This window comes from Anarrhichthys ocellatus, unplaced genomic scaffold (assembly GCF_004355925.1).
Source record: "Anarrhichthys ocellatus isolate YVR2014 unplaced genomic scaffold, GSC_Weel_1.0 scaffold3, whole genome shotgun sequence".
Taxonomy (NCBI): domain Eukaryota; kingdom Metazoa; phylum Chordata; class Actinopteri; order Perciformes; family Anarhichadidae; genus Anarrhichthys; species Anarrhichthys ocellatus.
The window spans coordinates 14589447-14608249 of NW_022280033.1; the positions used below are offsets into that span (position 1 = coordinate 14589447).

Consider the following 18803-nt stretch of genomic DNA (forward strand, 5'->3'; position numbering starts at 1 on the left):
TGATGCCCCGCCTCCTGATAATGATTGACAGTCGTATAATCCCGCCTCTCCTCAAACTACACTCGCCCATTGGATTGCTCAGCGAGGGGGAAACACCTTAGAAGTTTATGATTGGCTGATCGAGGAGAAAATATCCACGGTAAAATGTACGAATTCGTCCTACTGGTTTGGTCTCACAATACAGAGAGAAAAACTACAACCCCCAGCTTTATAACACGTGTGTGTTCGATATGTATTACAGGCCGTCCCGGCAGGACGTATGTGTGTTTCTCCAATTTCATCACAGGCCGGAAGCTTTTACCGGGCAATGTAGAAATGCAACTGCAACACACAATGCGCGAGGCACCCCACCTACTCTGCGCGTGCTCTGTTCCGACACCGAAGCATATATAGGTAGCTCATTACAACTAGCTCGTGTTGAAAAGTGTCTGTATAGTGCGTAATAATAGCGGCGTTAGCTTAGCATAGCATCCTGTGAATTGGTCAGTAACACACGGACCTAACAATAATGTGAAAGTGTGGATTTGACAGTCATATCGTGTGCCTTAGTCGTCCAACTTTGAAGTGGAAGTTTTTTATTTTGAAAAAGAAAGAAATTGCTGAACTGGTTTATTGTCGCCTTTATGTTAGCCTGCTAATGCTAGCTAACTAGCAGCCTGGCTAACAGGAAAACAGGACCGGCATCAGCAGACTGACAGCAGCCAGGTGGGTGGAGTTAAGAGCTCTGGAGGGTTTGTTGTGTTAAATGTTACAGCAGCATTTTAGTTTTCAAGCTCCGCTATGTATGTGTAATCTGGGTCACTGTGTAAATCTAAATTATTTAATTTTGTCGTTCAAATTCAGAATTAAAAGTATGCACATTGGCAACATGATGGGAGAACTTGTCCCTCCTTTAAATTTAACTTTTAACTCTACATTACCTCTTTGGCTGAATTTCTATATCACAACATTTTGAATTGCAAGTATGAAATATACATATAATTTAACTTAGTAATGGTTCCATTTAAACAACCTAGGTTATGATAATTCTAGTTAGGCACTTGTTGCAGACAATATGACAATAAGTGTTTATTTGATATATCTGTTATATTAAATAATGTAAAAGGTGTAATTACACTGCACACAATTACCAGTTGCAGGGCTGTGTTAGATGGTACAGTGCCATTAAACTAGTAACTATCCACATACTATGGTGTCAGCTGTTTATAAGCCATGATGATACATAATATGTGACGGTCTTCCTCGTATACCATTGTACCGTCTCTTGGTTGAAATGGATTGCAGCATTGTGTTATATGATGGAAACTATCTTTGCAGTCTGATAATTTGATTATAATGTGAGGCTTCACGTCAGTATTTGTTCACAAGCAGAGCTACAGTGAATGGTAACTTTTTATATATATCATTTTCTCACGGTAGAGGTTTTACACTTTTTTGATAGATGTCTCTGATGTGACAAAATCTAAATGATCTTGTCGAGGACTTTTTATGAAATGAAACCTCAACTGCTCTCTTATGCAATGAATAAGTGATTTTTATTTGAGTGATTGTGAGGGATATTTCTTATGATGATCACTAGCTGTCACAGACAACCCAACCTTTCTATTTTTATTGCTACATCACGCGTTTCTGTGATTCACCAGGAATGTGATTGTTTTAACTTATCCAATCATGTGATCAGCGTGTAACGATGCATAAGGGGATTTCGTGGCTCAGCACATGCATCTGACACATTGCATTACATCATGAATCCATTTTTTTTAGATTTGTCAAAACTTTTTATTTCCTGGTTTTGTTTGAGTTAGCATTCCTTTTGCATTTTTCTTTGCATTTCCTGTGTCTCAATTAGGTGCTTATTTAAAGGAAAAGTCTAACAAAGGGGTAAAACTACAAATGCACTAATAAATACCCAAACAGTCCATGTGTATTAAGCTGCTAAGTGTGTAGCAGCATTTTGCAGTTATGTCTCTGATGTCATTTACACTAAGATACCCTTCAAGTCTGACATTGTTCCCGTCATGTCAACACTCCTTTCTGCAATATTGTCAGTTGAGACGATGTCAATTGTTTAACTTTTTAATGTTCTTTTTCCTCCAATACAGATTTGTGTAAACCAGAAGAAATGGATTGCAACTCGGAAGCTGCTTCTGAGCGAATTCTGCTGGAACCATACAAGTACTTGTTGCAACTACCAGGTGTGTCTTTCTCCATGTCAGTGACTGCAGAGAGGTGGACAAGACATGTGTGGAGGCATGCAGACATGCAGCTAAAAGGTCATTGAAAGCAATATACTGGTGATGAGTCCTAGAGCTACACTGAGCCCTGACCTGCTCAATTACTGCTAGTCACACAGCATCAGCAACATGCCTAAAATAATGAGTATGGTGAAAGGCTTCAGTGTACACACAGCGGACATGCAGTGCATGCAAGATGAAAGTTTTTCATTGTGTTGATCCAGTCTAATACCTGGTGTTATTTACTTCTGTGGTATTAAATTCCTCCATTTTGATGTATTCAGTTCAGTTTTTAACCAAACTACTTTATGTTTTACACGATGCATTTTGAACACGATCACGACAACTGAGCAATGTAATACTTATATTACAAATTTCTAATTTGGGAGCAGCATATGTTCTCACTATGTTAAAGGTGCAAAATTCGATATTCAGAGCCGAGGGATTGCCTCCCACGGCTTCAACATGGCGATGGCTGAGCCGGCAGCTCTGAGCTAACAGTGCTGACGGAGCTAACGGTGTTCACCTGACGGGGAACCGAGTGTGTCGGTCGGGACGACGTTATCGGCTGCAACCACTGTTTGAGCTCAGTGCAAAGCTGCAGCTAGTGGGGCACGCTCGCATGCACTAAAAGGCATGCGCGGCCGGTCCTTCTATGTAAACGAAGCACAGAGAAGCTCGAACTACAACACACAAAGAGGAAGAGCAACTTTATTCTCTGCTCAGGTAGACATTACTCCACTATATCTTTACATAGCAACTATTTGTTTGCAGCTACAGAATTTTAAAAGATGTTGGGCTACGTTGTTCATGCCTAAATAATATGGTTTCCATTTTATTGCAGATTTGGTAGGCAATGTTTTTAAACATTCGGCATATTAGTAATCGATTTGTCATATTGGTAATCTAGTGTTCTTATATATGAGGCGGTATTTCACACATTCATGATGCAACATGGTAATAAAATGAAACTGTTTTAGAATTTTAATACCCAGAAATCCGCAAGCTGTGAATCATTGTTTAAAATCCCTTTTTGTGTAATATGTCCTGAGTGCACACTCGCTGCTGTTCAGGAGACTTCTTTATTTGGTTCTTCAGCTTTGATTGGTCACTTTTTGTCAGTGGAGAAGTGACTGACCTAACATGAGAGCTTCATTTTGGGTAAATAGGACAAGTCCTTAGGGTCTCCGTAAGTTTGGATGTTTCCTCTTTTTCAGTGTCACTGTGCCATTCAGGCTCATAAGATTATTTAAGGAAAATTCCAGTCTTTTAAACCTTTTGTGTTTTTGTTACAGTTTTGGCAAACATATCTATAGGACAAAGAAGTTTAAAGTATTATTTAGACTAAAAGCCACAGTTTAAACTAACAAATGTTTATAAATGGCAGACTATGATTGTATAAATCAGAAGATTTAAACTATCACTGCCCATCTAGAGAATGATAAATCTGACTTAATTACATGTGTGTAATCTATTAAATGAAAGTGTTGCTTAGAGGAAGATACCTTCTTACCGCTTTGATTCAAAATTATGTTTTTATATTTCTTTTTTAGTCCGTTTCACACCGCCGGGGTTACAACCAAAAGAATAAAGCTAAAATATTGTCGTCCACGCCATAAGAATACATCCAAGCAACACTCACTTAACGGAATACACACCTGTACTTACAGTCAGATCTATCATTACCTGTAGTTATAGCGGCAGAAATTATGACATAAAACACCGGTTCTAAAACAACGTAGTTTTCTTTTTGGTTTGTTTGGTTCGGCTTCTCTTGGAATTCGGTACCACCCACCAGCTGTGTTAATATAGACTTCAACAAAGTGTGCATTTTAAAATATCAGTGACAAAAGCAACAATAATCATTGTGAAGGATGCACTTACATTTTCCTTTTCATACTCATGCACATGTCTTTGACTCTTAAAACTTACACTTTTGTTTTTCCGCACTCTTCTCAGGAAAGCAGGTGAGGACGAAACTATCGCAAGCATTTAACCACTGGTTGAATGTTCCAGACGACAAACTGCAGGTGAGGAATCGGTCATTTCAAGCCGCTTAACATTCAGCGTTGTCTGATGTTTGTTGTTGTGGACAGGTCCAGAAACGTGGAATCATGCTGTGCTCACAGGCAATTTATTTTGTAATGCAACCAGAGTTTGTGTCAGATGAGTTGTTTCTAACTGAATGTAAATGTAAAGCCTGGATGTAGAGCTTAGAGCATCCATGATGTATTACAGGAGGTTACTACAGCACTAGTTACCCCATTATCATTACATGTAGTCAATCGATTAACTGTTTTTAAAAGATGAATCTGGGGTTTGACTGCTTAAAGGCACGGTCCATCAGCTTGTTGCAGACCTCTGAATAGCGGCCCACATCACTTATTTTGTAAAGCAGAGCAATCAGAAAAGGTCTGGTGTTGCTCTGGCTTTTTAGCCATCTGGAGGAACAACCAAGTCCTTCACAGGCTTTGCATGTTTGGACTAAAGTTGATGCGATACCAAGCTGTGTGAGATCGGGGCATCTGATGTTGCCTTCTTCAGTGTTTCAGTGCTGATAGCAATACGTGGTTTGGGTATTGGCCGATACCGACTACCGATCCCATACCAGTGTTTAATTAATAAGCTGTATACCTCACTTTATGCAAGTCACTGGGTTCATTCTTTTATATGTAAGGCAACATCAGGCTTGACTTGGACATCGCTTTCCTAACTTTGTAACACAAAATTCTACAAATATACTGTATACATGGGTACACGGCTGCTGTATGGATCTTTATTATCAAAGTAATAAATGGTCCACCAGCAAACTTGGTAAATCTTTAAAAAATAATGGTGCAAGACAGTGTAAACCTTTTTAATTGGTCCAGACTTTAGGGGGATATAGCCGTTTATACGCATCAAACCTTTTGACGTCTATCAGACGTTTGTTTAGGAGGTTAAGACATTTAGTTGAGGGAAGTTTTTCTGATGTCGTTTTTTTCGGCCAACGTTGTTTCTTCAGCTCATAGACAAGATCAATCCATGTCGTTTTGAAGACACTTTTTTTTTGGTCTTTTTTGCTCAAATTTAAAAAAGTTGCACCTTGGAGTTTGTCCAACTCAGTATATTAGTATATAAACAGAATTGAAGTGAATATATTGTCATTGTCACAAATACCGTTGAGTCTGTAACGGCGGGATATCAGTATCGGTGCATCTCTACAAAACTGTTTAAAAGAAATAAAAAACAAAAGGAAAGGAAAGTAAAATAATGCTAGCCAATACATGCATCAAGGTTTTCAAAATAAGTTTTCATGAACCCAAGAAGATGGGAGACAGAATATTTGCCAGATTATAGGTTTTCCATCCTCTCCCACTTCTGCTTTTAAAGAGTTGCAGATTGCTTCTAATCATGATGGATTTTGCCTCAACTGTGGTTTGTTTTGTTTATTGTTTATAATATTGGTATGTTTTGACAGATTATAGTGTCCGTAACTAAAATAATGACTTGTTTTGGTTTTAGGGACTTGCCTAGCGACAGGTGCAAAATTATTTTAAAAAATCCGTTTGTATAAAGCTTAACTGCCAAAATGTGTGTGGCCAAATTTACTGAAAAACACTATTTTAATTTTCATTCATATCAACTGCTATTTGTTGTCTGAGTGCTCAGAATGTCATTAGGTTTGCACTTTTAAGTTTGATCGAAAAAGAAAAACACCAACATGATGCTAATCACTGCATACAAAATGACATCTGTTGCATTCGCTGTTGTTTCTAATCCAATGAGTATAATGGAGCTAGTTACCAGGAGATTTTGTTCATTGTGTTACACGATATAAAATGCATTCAACACTGTGTTTGGGAAGTGGGATGCTGCTGCTACAGTGAGTATGATGACCTGTCTAGCTTTGAAGAATTCAGTATTCAGGTTTAGCTTGTTGAATGAGAACATGTAGGTCATGGTAGCACATCTTTTACTGTACAGTGTATTCCAGATGGTGGGCTGAATGGTAGTGAGAGGGGAATATTCAGCAGCATTTAGGGATTGTTTATTTGTGTATGTTAAAACATAATCCACCGTAGCCACTGAGACTTCATGTGTTCCTCCTGATCACCTCTGTGAGCAAAGGATTAACAGACGTACGCCTCCTCTCATCCATCCATTACAGTGTTGTTGTTGTCACACATTCTTGGATGCTGCCTGATTCAATTCCAACAGACATATTGAAGTGCATGTACAGATAGCGGACTGATTGGCATTCCTGCGTTTCCTCAGTCAGATTAATTTCAAATGAGCCATTTAGGATTTATTGGTTTTATTGAGCAGGACCCTCGCCACTGTCACTCTAGGGAGATCAGGCCATTGACCTTATTATACTGATAACATTACAGTTTCAATGGCTGAATACTTGTCCAGTAATGATAGGATGGAGACTGTATTTTCTGAATCGACATGCCTTTTGCAGTGCAGAATGCTAAGTACTGAGCCTGTCAGGTCTCATTAGGTTTGCTGTTCAACAGGTTTCCCTTTGTCCTGAATGTTTTATAAACCCTCCCCGAGCAGAGGATTCATAGTCCTGCAGCAGAGCTCAGAGGTCATACTCTGTCTCCTGTGGTCGATTCACCTCCCAGTGCACAATAACAGTCCTCCCCCTCTGAGACGACTGGTGTCAGTCCTCAGTAAAAAACAGACTAGGTGAGTAATGAAGTTGTCAGTCTCGTCTGACGAATTATTTAATATTGGTAATCAGTTCTGTCACGTCACATATTTAATCACAGCCTTCACTCTGCTACCAATACAGTGAGCTGCGCGTCTTCAAATGAATTCATTCAATTTACGAAAGGAATAAAAGGAGCGACTCAGCATTCATTTTTGATTATTTTTGCTACGTTTCTTGTCTGTGAAGTGCTGACATTATCATTTCAGGAGCACATGTGCTCCTGGAGGCTAGAGAAGACTCCTGAGAGTTTTGGGTTTGACTGATCAGTTTCTGATAAGTTGGCAGTTCGTATGGCCGACACTAATATGCAGATTGTAACCAAATCCCCCAAAAAAACAAATTCATCTTCAGACAGAATTTCCTTGTTTGGCATATCAAAGAGCTTTCTCCCCCTCTGTCTCCCCCTCTGTCTCCCTCCATGTAGCAGCTCTGTAAACTCCCGCTGAACCCCTCTCAGACTGAGAGCACTCCTCTTGTCATCATTAGCACACTGCTGCCAAGAAGTCTCCGCCATGGAAACAACCGTGCCTTCAGATAGATGGAGGCAGTAGCAGTGCCACGCTGTCTCATTCAGTTGACAATTATTATTATTCTTTTAAATCAAACCCCACATATGCACTTCACTACAGAACTGTTGGTGGAGGTTTGGGGAATTCAGCGGCCTTGCGACCTTCAGCGGACTGGCTTCCTTCTGTTCTCTGTGACGATGTGGAAAGCTTAGCTTTGATATACTTTTATATTATGTCTTCTGTCTTTTACCGTGAAAGCACTAGTCACTCGTGACAGCGTCTGCTGCCTCAGTTTGTTTTTATTCTCACATAAATCACATTTTTCATTACAGTTTGCATAAATACATAACATACGAGTAAGTGAAACATAAATAGACAGTAAGTTAAATAGAAAAATAAGGTGTTAGAAAAAAACATTTCTAATAAATGACAATAAAAGTGACCTAAAAGAAATACAGAAATACTTACCAATTGGATTCATAGCAAATACAAATAGATAGGATGGGTAAGTTGGTGTTATCACTACATGAACAAGCCCGTCTGGATAGTAGAGTATAGTAGTTCTAAATGCTTCGGTCAGGCCATGAGGTCAGATCATACGAGGACTCCATCTCTTAACACATTTAATCTTTTGTTACCTTAGAGAGTAAGTTATCTCCATTTTTTGGGTCCACACATTGTGTGCGCGTGGCTCACACGATTTCACCAATCGATAGAATAGTTGCTCACAGTCATTGCTGTAGTTATTAAGATCTGCAGTGAATACGTCTTTTGTGTTTTGTTAAAAATATCTCAATTGTAAATACTTTTAGTTTTAGGGAGGATAAATCATTCTCTTAATTGTTCAAATGTCTTTCAATTATTCCAATCGCACAATAGGTGAAGATAATCGAGTTCATATTCGGACCATCTTTTGAATCTTATAAACCTTAGTTGTTTCCTGTGAAGATGGAAGTTTATTTTGAAAAGACAGACTCGTGTTGCTGGACTTTTGCAGGAAAAACGCACGAAAAATGAGGAGTAATATTTCGTAAGATGTCAATAAAACGGGGATGAATTTATATCATTGTATAAAGAGAGTGACATGAGAAGATCAATCTCATGTCTGTAAGTTAAATCAGCTATAATCACTCTTTTAAAGTGATTAGTGACTCGTCTAAAACATTTAAAAAAGGAATAACTTCAATAGAATCATTCTATACACTGTAGCTTCTTTACATTCTATTAGAATGTAAAGAAGCTACAGTGTTGCCTTTTCTTTTCTTTTCTTCCCACAAGAACGTAATTTTGTCAGGTTGATAAAAAAAGTCACTTTACTTCCTGACATTATTGTTACTTTACGTGTCTCTGGTTGGGAGGATGTGAAGTTTCCAATTGAACCTATGCTTGTCGGAGGAAACTTTTTTTCTGGTTTAGTTTATTATTTAATTTATTTTATTATTTTGAAATTGTTCCAGAGGTAGAGCATATTCATATAAGAGTGTTTTTAGTGAGCATTGTAACTGCCACAACTTAAGTAAACGTACTTGAATTACACGTGTGTCACACATAACACTAAGAAGGAGTTTATTTGTAGAGGGGGTCTGTGAGTTAAAGAAACATAGCAGTGCTAATGATGTCTAACAAGAAGAGACCAGGTGACGTTATTGTACCGTCAGCAGTGATGGGTGGAGACTCCACCTGTAATGGAGCTGAGATACTTCATCATGAACCCTGCATCATTTTAAAGACGGCGGAATAAACCTGGAGTTAAATGTGTCAATACTAGGCTAACCGGTACATTTCTGTTTTTGAGCAAATGCCGTCCTGTATTGTCAAGAGGACCATCTTGAGCGGGAAGCTAGAGGTTGCTGTCATTGGCTTTATGTCAACGTTAAGCCATCGTGTATCTGTCGGTTCACAGATCCGTGCTGTCAGAGCTTGTGTCTGCGCTGGCCTTTAGCAATATCTCAGAATCAGGGGAGTCCTCGTCCTCCTGCCGTTTTTAGAAAGAGGCAAAGTTTAATTTGACTATTGGACATTTCCCTTGCCAAATGAATCTAGAAAACAATTGGTCTCATTCATCAAATGTGGACTTTGGTATCTGAAATGGACAGAGCATACTTAGAGGTTTGAATGTGACTCTAATGTAGCTGCCTCCATCAGAAAATAATGAGAAACTGGATTGTAGGGTTGGCACTTCAAATATGAAATGGAGCAACTCATAACTGCTGGATAGTATAATAATACAAGTTATCCCTTTTTAAACCGGTCAAACATCTGGATACAGCCTGTAATGTGACGGTTATTATTACACAAAGCAGATTAGAAGTTGTGACAACAGCAGATTGTACAGCAGTAAAACCTGGACCAGGCTAGACGCTACATTCTTAATACATTTCTATCACAGGGGTTTCCCCAGGAAATGGTTTAGCTGCAGTAGTTAGCAAGACAGGTCCTGACGCATCATCTCGTGATTAATTTAGTTAGTATATGAAATTATAAACAACAACCACACTCATTAAATATAGGACCTTGTTGAAATAGCTCCTCCTGTTTTATTTCATTAAAAGAGCATATATGTGTGTGTGTATGTATGTATGTATGAATGTATGTTTTAGTTTTATGATGACTATGATTATCCTGGTTTCCCCACACACCATCAAAAACAATACAAGTCAATTGATGAAGACAAATGGGGACACAGCATCAACAAACAAGATTTTAAATAACCATAAATCCTAAATCAAACTGGTCGGACATCTGCCATATTTAGCTGTATGTGTTCTTGATGAATAAGAAAGCATTTTTGAATGACACAACCCAGTAGACGTGGTGGTGTATCGTGTGGGATGGCCATGTCAAAACCTTGGCCAGACATCATCAACAGCCCTGCAGGCTGACTAAGAGGGACGACTGTCGGCACTAACCACTGCCAGTGTATGTGTGAGAGAGACAGGTTCATGCACATTACTGACTTGTCTGTTTCAGAGTTGTTCCCCCTCAATATATTGGACTCGGTGCACTTGTTTGTTGTGAAGCTTTCCTAATGAATCACTGATTGTAGCTTCGGCAAACAAAGTGAGTTTCTGCATCAGTTACCGCTGGTGATAATCAATGAGGTCTTGCGGAGCTGTGAAGGCAATCAGCACTTAAATGGCGGCATTATACAGCGACAGTCTGACTCGTTTCTTTACTTGGAGACACTCAAAGTCCAGAACTTAAAGAAATGCTGCCGCTTGTCTTTCGGTTTGATAACTGCTGTATTTATCTGATGATTGTGCCCTTCGTCCTTTTTTTCCTGGCAGGGAGTTTTAATTCATAGAGACCACTTTTTGCAATGAGCCGTTGAATCCTTGAGTAAGTTTTTGGCAATATTCCATTTTCCCCTTCATGTGTGCATTCATTGTAGCTTTACCCCCCCCCCCCCTCTCTTGTAAGTGGCTCACTGAGGTTGCAGGGTGAGCAAGTGTCGGGACCCTGCCGAAGAAAAGGTTGCGTTTGGCGGATAAACTGCTCAACTGGCCCGGCCTTGGCCATCTGCCGGACTCACTGAGTCTCTCTTTGTGCTCCCCGGCCCCATACAAACAGCTTTCATTACCAGGCCACACCACTTGTCTTTTAAATCAGCGGCACACTACAGCAGGCTGCACGGCCAGCTTAAGACAGCAGACCCTGGCTGTTTAGTGTCAGACGTAGGCCTGAAACGAAGCCATTTTTGGATATTGAAAATGGCTTCCTGCTGGTGGACAGAGGACACTAACCATGGCTGTTCACCAATCTGTTCATTGTCAGCGTAGCCTTTGATTGTCCTACTGTAATAAAGCTTTTGGAGCTTGTCAATACACTCGTCATATATGGCTACGGAAGAGTACACAGCCCACATCAGTCTCTCTTTGGAGGAGGTGAACGTGCGCTAAGCTTAGTATTGTCACCTGTAATTTCCTAACTATGTGAATAGTGAAAAGTGTTGCTCTCTCTTGGGCACGACATCCGAGTTCTCAGAGCAGACCAGATAAAATCCGCGGTCCTGTCTATCTGTGAATGTGAAAGGGCTCTAGTCCAGAGTTTATCTTTGCTGAACTCTTCATTCTCTCCGATTGACTGCCTGCTTTGTTTCAACAATTTTTTTCTGCTGACAGGAGTGTACACATGGCACCCTCTGCTGTATACCAGTTGTAATGCATAATTTACTCAGAGCTCCCAGATAACCTGTTCCTGTCTGTCTTACGAGTCGGGAGTAGGAGAAGGAAGTTTTTATCAGCATAAGCATCGTTGTTACAGTTCCTAAAAGTTTGCACAGCACAACATGAAGGCATGACTTACTATGAAATGGAAAAGCGGAGGCGACTGCACAATAATTCTCAAAATACACATTGTTAATTTCTCGTGTAATGATCACATTTGTTTTTCAGGTGATCATCCAGGTGACTGAAATGCTGCACAACGCCAGCTTGCTCATAGACGACATCGAGGACAGCTCCAAGCTGCGGCGGGGCTTCCCCGTGGCCCACAGCATCTACGGCATCCCCTCCGTCATCAACTCCGCCAACTACGTCTACTTCTTGGGGTTGGAGAAGGTGCTGACCCTGGAGCACCCCGAGGCCGTCGGAATGTTTACCCGGCAGCTGCTGGAGCTGCACCGTGGTCAGGGCCTGGACATCCACTGGAGGGACACCTACACCTGTCCCACCGAGCAGCAGTACCGCAACATGGTGCTGCAGAAAACCGGCGGGCTGTTTGGCCTGGCCGTGGGCTTGATGCAGCTCTTCTCGGATTGGAAACAGGAACTGAAACCGCTCCTGGACGCACTAGGCCTGTTCTTCCAGATCCGCGACGACTACGCGAACCTGATCTCCCTCGAATACAGCGAGAACAAGAGCTTCTGTGAGGACCTGACCGAGGGCAAGTTCTCTTTCCCCACCATTCATGCCATAACGTCTCATCCGGAGAGCACCCAGGTGCAGAACATCCTGAGGCAGCGCACGGAGAACATGGACATCAAGCGATACTGCGTGGACTACCTGGAGAAGGTGGGCTCGTTTGCCTACACCCGTCAGACTCTGCGGGACCTGGAGGCAGAGGTCTACCGCCTCATCCGGGAGTTTGGGGGAAACCCTCAACTGGAGAGCCTCGTCAAGCACCTCAGCAAAATGTACCGTGAGGCTGAAGCCACGGCAGAGTCCAGTGTTGAGCCACAGTCTGGCCAAATCCACTGACCTCCTCCACCTTTCACTGCTACACGACTCACATGCTAGCCTTGCACACTCTACTATCACAGAAGCTTTGCTAATACACAGATGCAGATATACATATTCCCCAAAAAGCTCAACACACATGCATGTATGTTACATTCACAAACTACTTAATGAGTCACAATTAATAATCAAACTTGAGCTGTTTAATCCTGATTGACAACGTTGGCCGCATTCAGCAGCTACGAGACCACAAAAACAAATGTTGCCTTTCTCTCTTTTTTTGTGCTCGATGGCGTCCTTCAAGTGTTATTTGTTATTTGTACTTAATAAAGTACACATCTCCAAATTTTTGTATCTGAATTGTAGCTGTTCAGTCTGTAAAATAAATAATAATAAAAAAAGAAACTCACTTCCTACGTTGGTTTTATGTCTGCTATTCTGAAAAAGATTAACAAGATGGCAACAAAGCTTAAAAGCCTTCCTTTTGATGTTCACTGCAGTGAATATAAATGTATTCTTTATGTTTTGCCACCAAATGAAAACTGTTTATCTAGAGCCGAGTGAATGCTGGGTGTTTTATTTTATCTTTTATCTGAAGTCCCTGTTTAACATAAGATGTCTCCAGTGTATGATGAGTGATTTGGAGACCTTCAGTCATTAAGCCTCCAGAGTGCCAATCCCGTAGAAGAGACCTCTGCAACTCGATTGCCTGCTTGTTATGTAACGTGGCGGCATTATATGCAAAGCAGTGCTAACGCTGTTGATGCTCGGCTTTATATGAATACTGGTTCATTGCAGACTGCGTTTCTGCCTGCTTCAGATCCAACACAGCTTGTCACATGCATATCATCAGGGTGACTTAGTTATATGTGTGAGTAGGATGCTGTAAAGACCTTTTTTCATCTATTGAATAAAAAACCCTTAAAAAGATAACCTGTGGACTTGTCTAACTTCTAGGCAAAAAGCGGTTAAAGATGATTGATTGAACTTGACATTTTATATTTGAGGAGGGGGGGGCGGCCTTCTCCAGAGATGAGCAGCACCATCTACTGAGCTCATGGGTGTACTTGTAAATCATGTTACGGTAGTTCTACGCTTCTTCCCCCACTGGACCTGATGTCTGTATTTCTGGTCAGGCTCCCAAACATTGACTCTATGTACACACACACACACCTGACACACATGGCTCCACCATTGCAAAACATGAGCCATCATTATCTGCAGTGTGTGTAATCGTAAGCCTTTCCCTTGTTGCATGTGTTTATTTTGCAACACAACTGATACTTTTGCAACTCCATGCTGAATAGTTCAGGCTGTGAGGCGCAACTGCCGATGCAAGTTATTGCACAGCCCTCCTTTTGAGAAGCCCTGACTGAGCGCTCACACATGCAGGTTGCTATGGACTGAAACACAGGGCGCTATCTAAATCCTGTATTATCAGCCGCTCCTGTTAGCTGTTCCTCAGCTGCGGAAAAAGTGGACGAAGGCTAATCGGTCCCAGACAGCTTTGTTGACTCACTGAAGCTCTTGACATCTGCAATTCAATGAATTGTGTGTCGCTCAGATTGAATTGTGGCTTTCTGAAAATGCATCTATTTATCAAAATGTCAAATTTCTTGAAAAATCTGTGGAACCGGTGCCTCTACTAATTTTTCAGCTACAAGTGCAGGAGAATGTGGTGCAAATGCATTTTGGATTTGATAAACACGACGTATGAAGTGGCTTTCGCAGAGCTGACTTAAGTCTATTACAATAATCAAAGCCTCTCGCGGTTCTCATTGCTTCCATCTCTAGGTTGACTCGATTGATTTGTCTCCGCCCACAGTGTCTGAGTTCTGCTTGAGAGTTAAACAGAATCTCTTTTGTGTGAAGAGCGACACGGCTGTCTCCCTCATCGTCTGCGAGCTTTGGATTATTTATCACGGGGATGCGCTTTACGCATTTGTTTTGTTTGGGAGCGCTCGTACAGATATTTCATAAATATTCTTGTGGCAACAACAACATTTTGAAATCCTCGTTGCTGAGAATGGAAATGGATGCGGCTTAACAGATTTCAGTTTTTTTTCGGGGGGGGGGGATTCTGCTGAATTGAAATATTACTTATTTGAGTTTATTCTATTTTCTTTTGTTTTTAATATGTATTTGGGTAGAGTTGTCTTAGATTACTGCACCTTGCTTGTCAGTCCCACATATTGGAAATACCCCAACGAGTACATTGTATCCTTCTACAATAACCTCTGAAGTAAACCATGAAGAGGACTGCTGACTTAAACTGGTCTACACATTGAACCGATGATGCTCCGTGATGGTACCAGATGTTTTAAAGGATCAATCATTTGCTCCCAGCTACATTAAAAAAAAAAGTTGGATGTTTTTTTATATTATTCTCATGAAAAGACCAAAACCCACTATTGCAACTCATAAATATACACTTTCATGTTTAACAAGGCCGAGAAAACTGCTGGATACTTGTTTTACTGTTTTCAGCTGTGGATTCATGCTAGTGAGTAGTGAGGATGATGTGCAAGTAATTCATATGAAATAAAACACAATGCTCTTGGTAATGAAGCAAAAATGTCACCCATTGCAACAGTGTGGCACAGCAATGTTTAATAAATACCTCTATAGCTCTATAGTCTGGAAAAATAAGCTAAATCAGATTCAATTCATTGTTGGTTTGGTCTTCATTTGTTGACAAAAAGAAAAATATAGAATATCGACACACTTGTCCTTTAATATCACTTGATCCACTGGCTTATTAAAAAGCTTCCTTCAGTTTACAATATTCATGCCGTGTGGGTTATCATATTCATGTAACTTTTCCCAGAATAACATGTTCTCATGCATAATTCTGCCAGCACTCACTTGTTTGTATAAACCTCAGTGAGCCCTCATGTTCCATTGGGGATAAAGAGGAACAACAAAGTACGCACTTGTTTCCACCTGCAATCACCGTTGGCTGCATGAAACTGTGTTCTTTGAGTTTAAAACCCCTGATTAAAGGGGAACACCAGCTAATTTACCCATTAAATTCAGTTTAGGCTTTATCCGGAGTACTAAGCCAGTGACTACAGTTGTATGATATTGTTAGGGATTATATTTAGGCCTTTATTAGTCCAGCTGGAGGATGAGAGGAACAAGGAGGTTTTGAGGGGGGATATCATGCAGCAAAGAGCAGCGTTTCAGAATCGAACCAGAGCCGCCGCCAGGACCCAGTACATAGAGGAGCTCTACCTCTAGGCGTCATCCCGCTGAAGGAACTTTGTAAAGCATGAGAAACCGGGATGATGTCAGCAGGGTTATCTCGGCTTAGGTTTAGTTATTCCAAATGAATAACAGAACTCCTGTAATACAAACTGGGACATGGGGTTTACAATATGCAGACATTTACGAGATTCTAACAAAAGATGCTTTTGAGTTGCATTATGAGACGTTTTTCTAACTTGACCCATAGCAGGGAATGAAAGTCAGGATATCTCTGCCTCTGATGCATCAATTGTTACCATTCTTTTTAAAAATCGCTCTCCCAACCTTGTGCAAGTGCAATGCCAAATGGCTGAAGTCAAATGCTGAACTGGGAGCAAATGGATTACTTAGCTGACATTATGACACTTCTCCCATATATGGTGTTGCATCAGGTTACATCAGATGATTGAGTGGTTTCCAAGAATCTCATCATCAGACCAGTGAGCTAATTCATGATCCTCTTAGACCAGAATGACTGTCAGTAATGGTTCAGTAATAACTGAATGACTAATTATCTTTCACAAACACTATCAGAGTAAATCTGCCATGTTACTGCAGCAGGGCTCGAAAGGGCTTATGAAACTCCACGATTCACCCAGTATATTTCCATCACTAACGACGTGTGTAATTATGTGTACTCTCGAATAGCCAACCTTCTACTGAATGTGTCATCTGCCAGATCCACAATGTCACACAGCTGTGTTCTGCAAATGTTTGCAAAAAGTGACAGCCGTAACCTTAGCAGGCTGAGCCACTGTAGCTGCTATGGAGAGAGAGAGAGAGAGAGAGAGAGAGAGAGAGAGAGAGAGAGAGAGAGAGAGAGAGATTTTGAAAATGTCGCCCCATCAGGGCATAGTTGTCTAATAATATCGCCTCATTCCTGTGAATCAGAATCTGTCAGAACTACTGGTTTTAGATGCCGGGCGTCATGAATAAATTATTTCCTCCTCGCTTTAGTGCACACAGAGGAGGAGGAGGAGGAGGAGGGGAGGGGGGGGGTGTTGGAAAACGAGGAGGCTGATTGACAGAAATGTGTTATGCTCAACAAGAAAAGTCTAAGAACTTGTAGTTGTTTCAATAAGTATGCAGATGCACAACACTCAGCAGACTGTATGCTCTTCTTTAAGTAGTTTAATCCATAAATGTACTGTATGTTTCCACAGTGCTGTCAAATAAGACACATTATGTACCACACATGCCCTCACTGGTAGTAGCACATAATCTATAGTTTGGACTTTTGCTTAAATAGTTAATGATATTCCGAATGGTCTGCAACAGAGAGTCCCTACCTGGGATACTGGCAATAACAGCGTAATTTAGTGGACACAGGAGACATATTGGAATCATGACTGCACGGGCAGACTGCCGGAGCCTGCTGCAGTATAATATGAGGTTTTCTAAAGGAACTCTGATGCTAGTTTTTGTCCACTTACTATACTATGACTTAAAAAAAATGTAGACATATAGTATGACTTTTTTCGACATACTATACTATGACTTTTTTCACTTTTTTCGACATGCTATACTATGACTTTTCTACTTTTTTCGACATACTACACTATGACTTTTCTACTTTTTTCGACATACTATACTATGACTTTTCTACTTTTTTCCGACATGCTAAGCTATACTATGACTTAAAAAAAATGTAGACATATAGTATGACTTTTTTCACTTTTTTCGACATGCTATACTATGACTTTTCTACTTTTTTCGACATACTATACTACGACTTTTTTCACTTTTTTCGACATGCTATACTATGACTTTTCTACTTTTTTTCGACATACTATACTATGACTTTTCTACTTTTTTCGACATACTATACTATGACTTTTCTACTTTTTTCCGACATGCTAAGCTATACTATGACTTAAAAAAAAGACTTAAAAAAAATGTAGACATATACTATGACTTTTTTCGACATGCTATAGTATGACTTTTCTACTTTTTTCGACATACTATACTACGACTTTTTTCACTTTTTTCGACATGCTATACTATGACTTTTCTACTTTTTTCGACATACTATGCTATGACCTTTTTTCGACATGCTATACTATGACTTTTCTACTTTTTTCGACATGCTAAGCTATACTATGACTTAAAAAAAATGTAGACATATAGTATGACTTTTTTCGACATACTATACTGTGACTTTTTTCGACATACTATACTATGACTTTTCTACTTTTTTCCGACATGCTAAGCTATACTATGACTTAAAAAAAATGTAGACATATAGTATGACTTTTTTCGACATACTATACTACGACTTTTTTCACTTTTTTCGACATGCTATACTATGACTTTTCTACTTTTTTCGACATACTATACTATGACTTTTCTACTTTTTTCGACATACTATGCTATGACCTTTTTTCGACTTTTGAAGACATGCTATACTATGACTTTTGTACTTTTTTCGACATACTATACTATGACTTTTCTACTTTTTTCGACATACTATACTATGACTTTTCTACTTTTTTCCGACATGCTAAGCTATACTATGACTTAAAAAAAAGACTTAAAAAAAATGTAGACATATACTATGACTTTTTTCGACATGCTATACTATGACTTTTCTACTTTTTTCGACATACTATACTACGACTTTTTTCACTTTTTTCGACATGCTATACTATGACTTTTCTACTTTTTTCGACATGCTAAGCTATACTATGACTTAAAAAAAATGTAGACATATAGTATGACTTTTTTCGACATACTATACTGTGACTTTTTTCGACATACTATACTATGACTTTTCTACTTTTTTCCGACATGCTAAGCTATACTATGACTTAAAAAAAATGTAGACATATAGTATGACTTTTTTCGACATACTATACTTTGACTTTTTTCGACATACTATACTACGACTTTTTTCTACTTTTTTCGACATACTATACTATGACTTTTCTACTTTTTT

General features: G+C 39.8%; 1 protein-coding gene across 2 annotated transcripts; it reads left to right on the forward strand.

Moving 5' to 3' along the window:
- Window positions 1-245: 245 nt before the first annotated feature.
- Window positions 246-13551, forward strand: ggps1 (geranylgeranyl diphosphate synthase 1). Of its 2 annotated transcripts, none has more exons than XM_031840359.1 (4): window positions 246-705; window positions 2103-2273; window positions 4194-4264; window positions 11840-13551. In XM_031840359.1, exons 2-4 carry the CDS (start codon window positions 2123-2125, stop codon window positions 12641-12643), a joined length of 1026 nt encoding a protein of 341 aa, XP_031696219.1. In that variant the 5' UTR covers window positions 246-705; window positions 2103-2122; the 3' UTR covers window positions 12644-13551. The 2 variants fall into 2 exon arrangements, with proteins under 2 accessions (XP_031696219.1, XP_031696228.1); XM_031840368.1 differs by having other exon boundaries at window positions 2103-2195.
- The last annotated feature ends 5252 nt before the right edge of the window (window positions 13552-18803 follow it).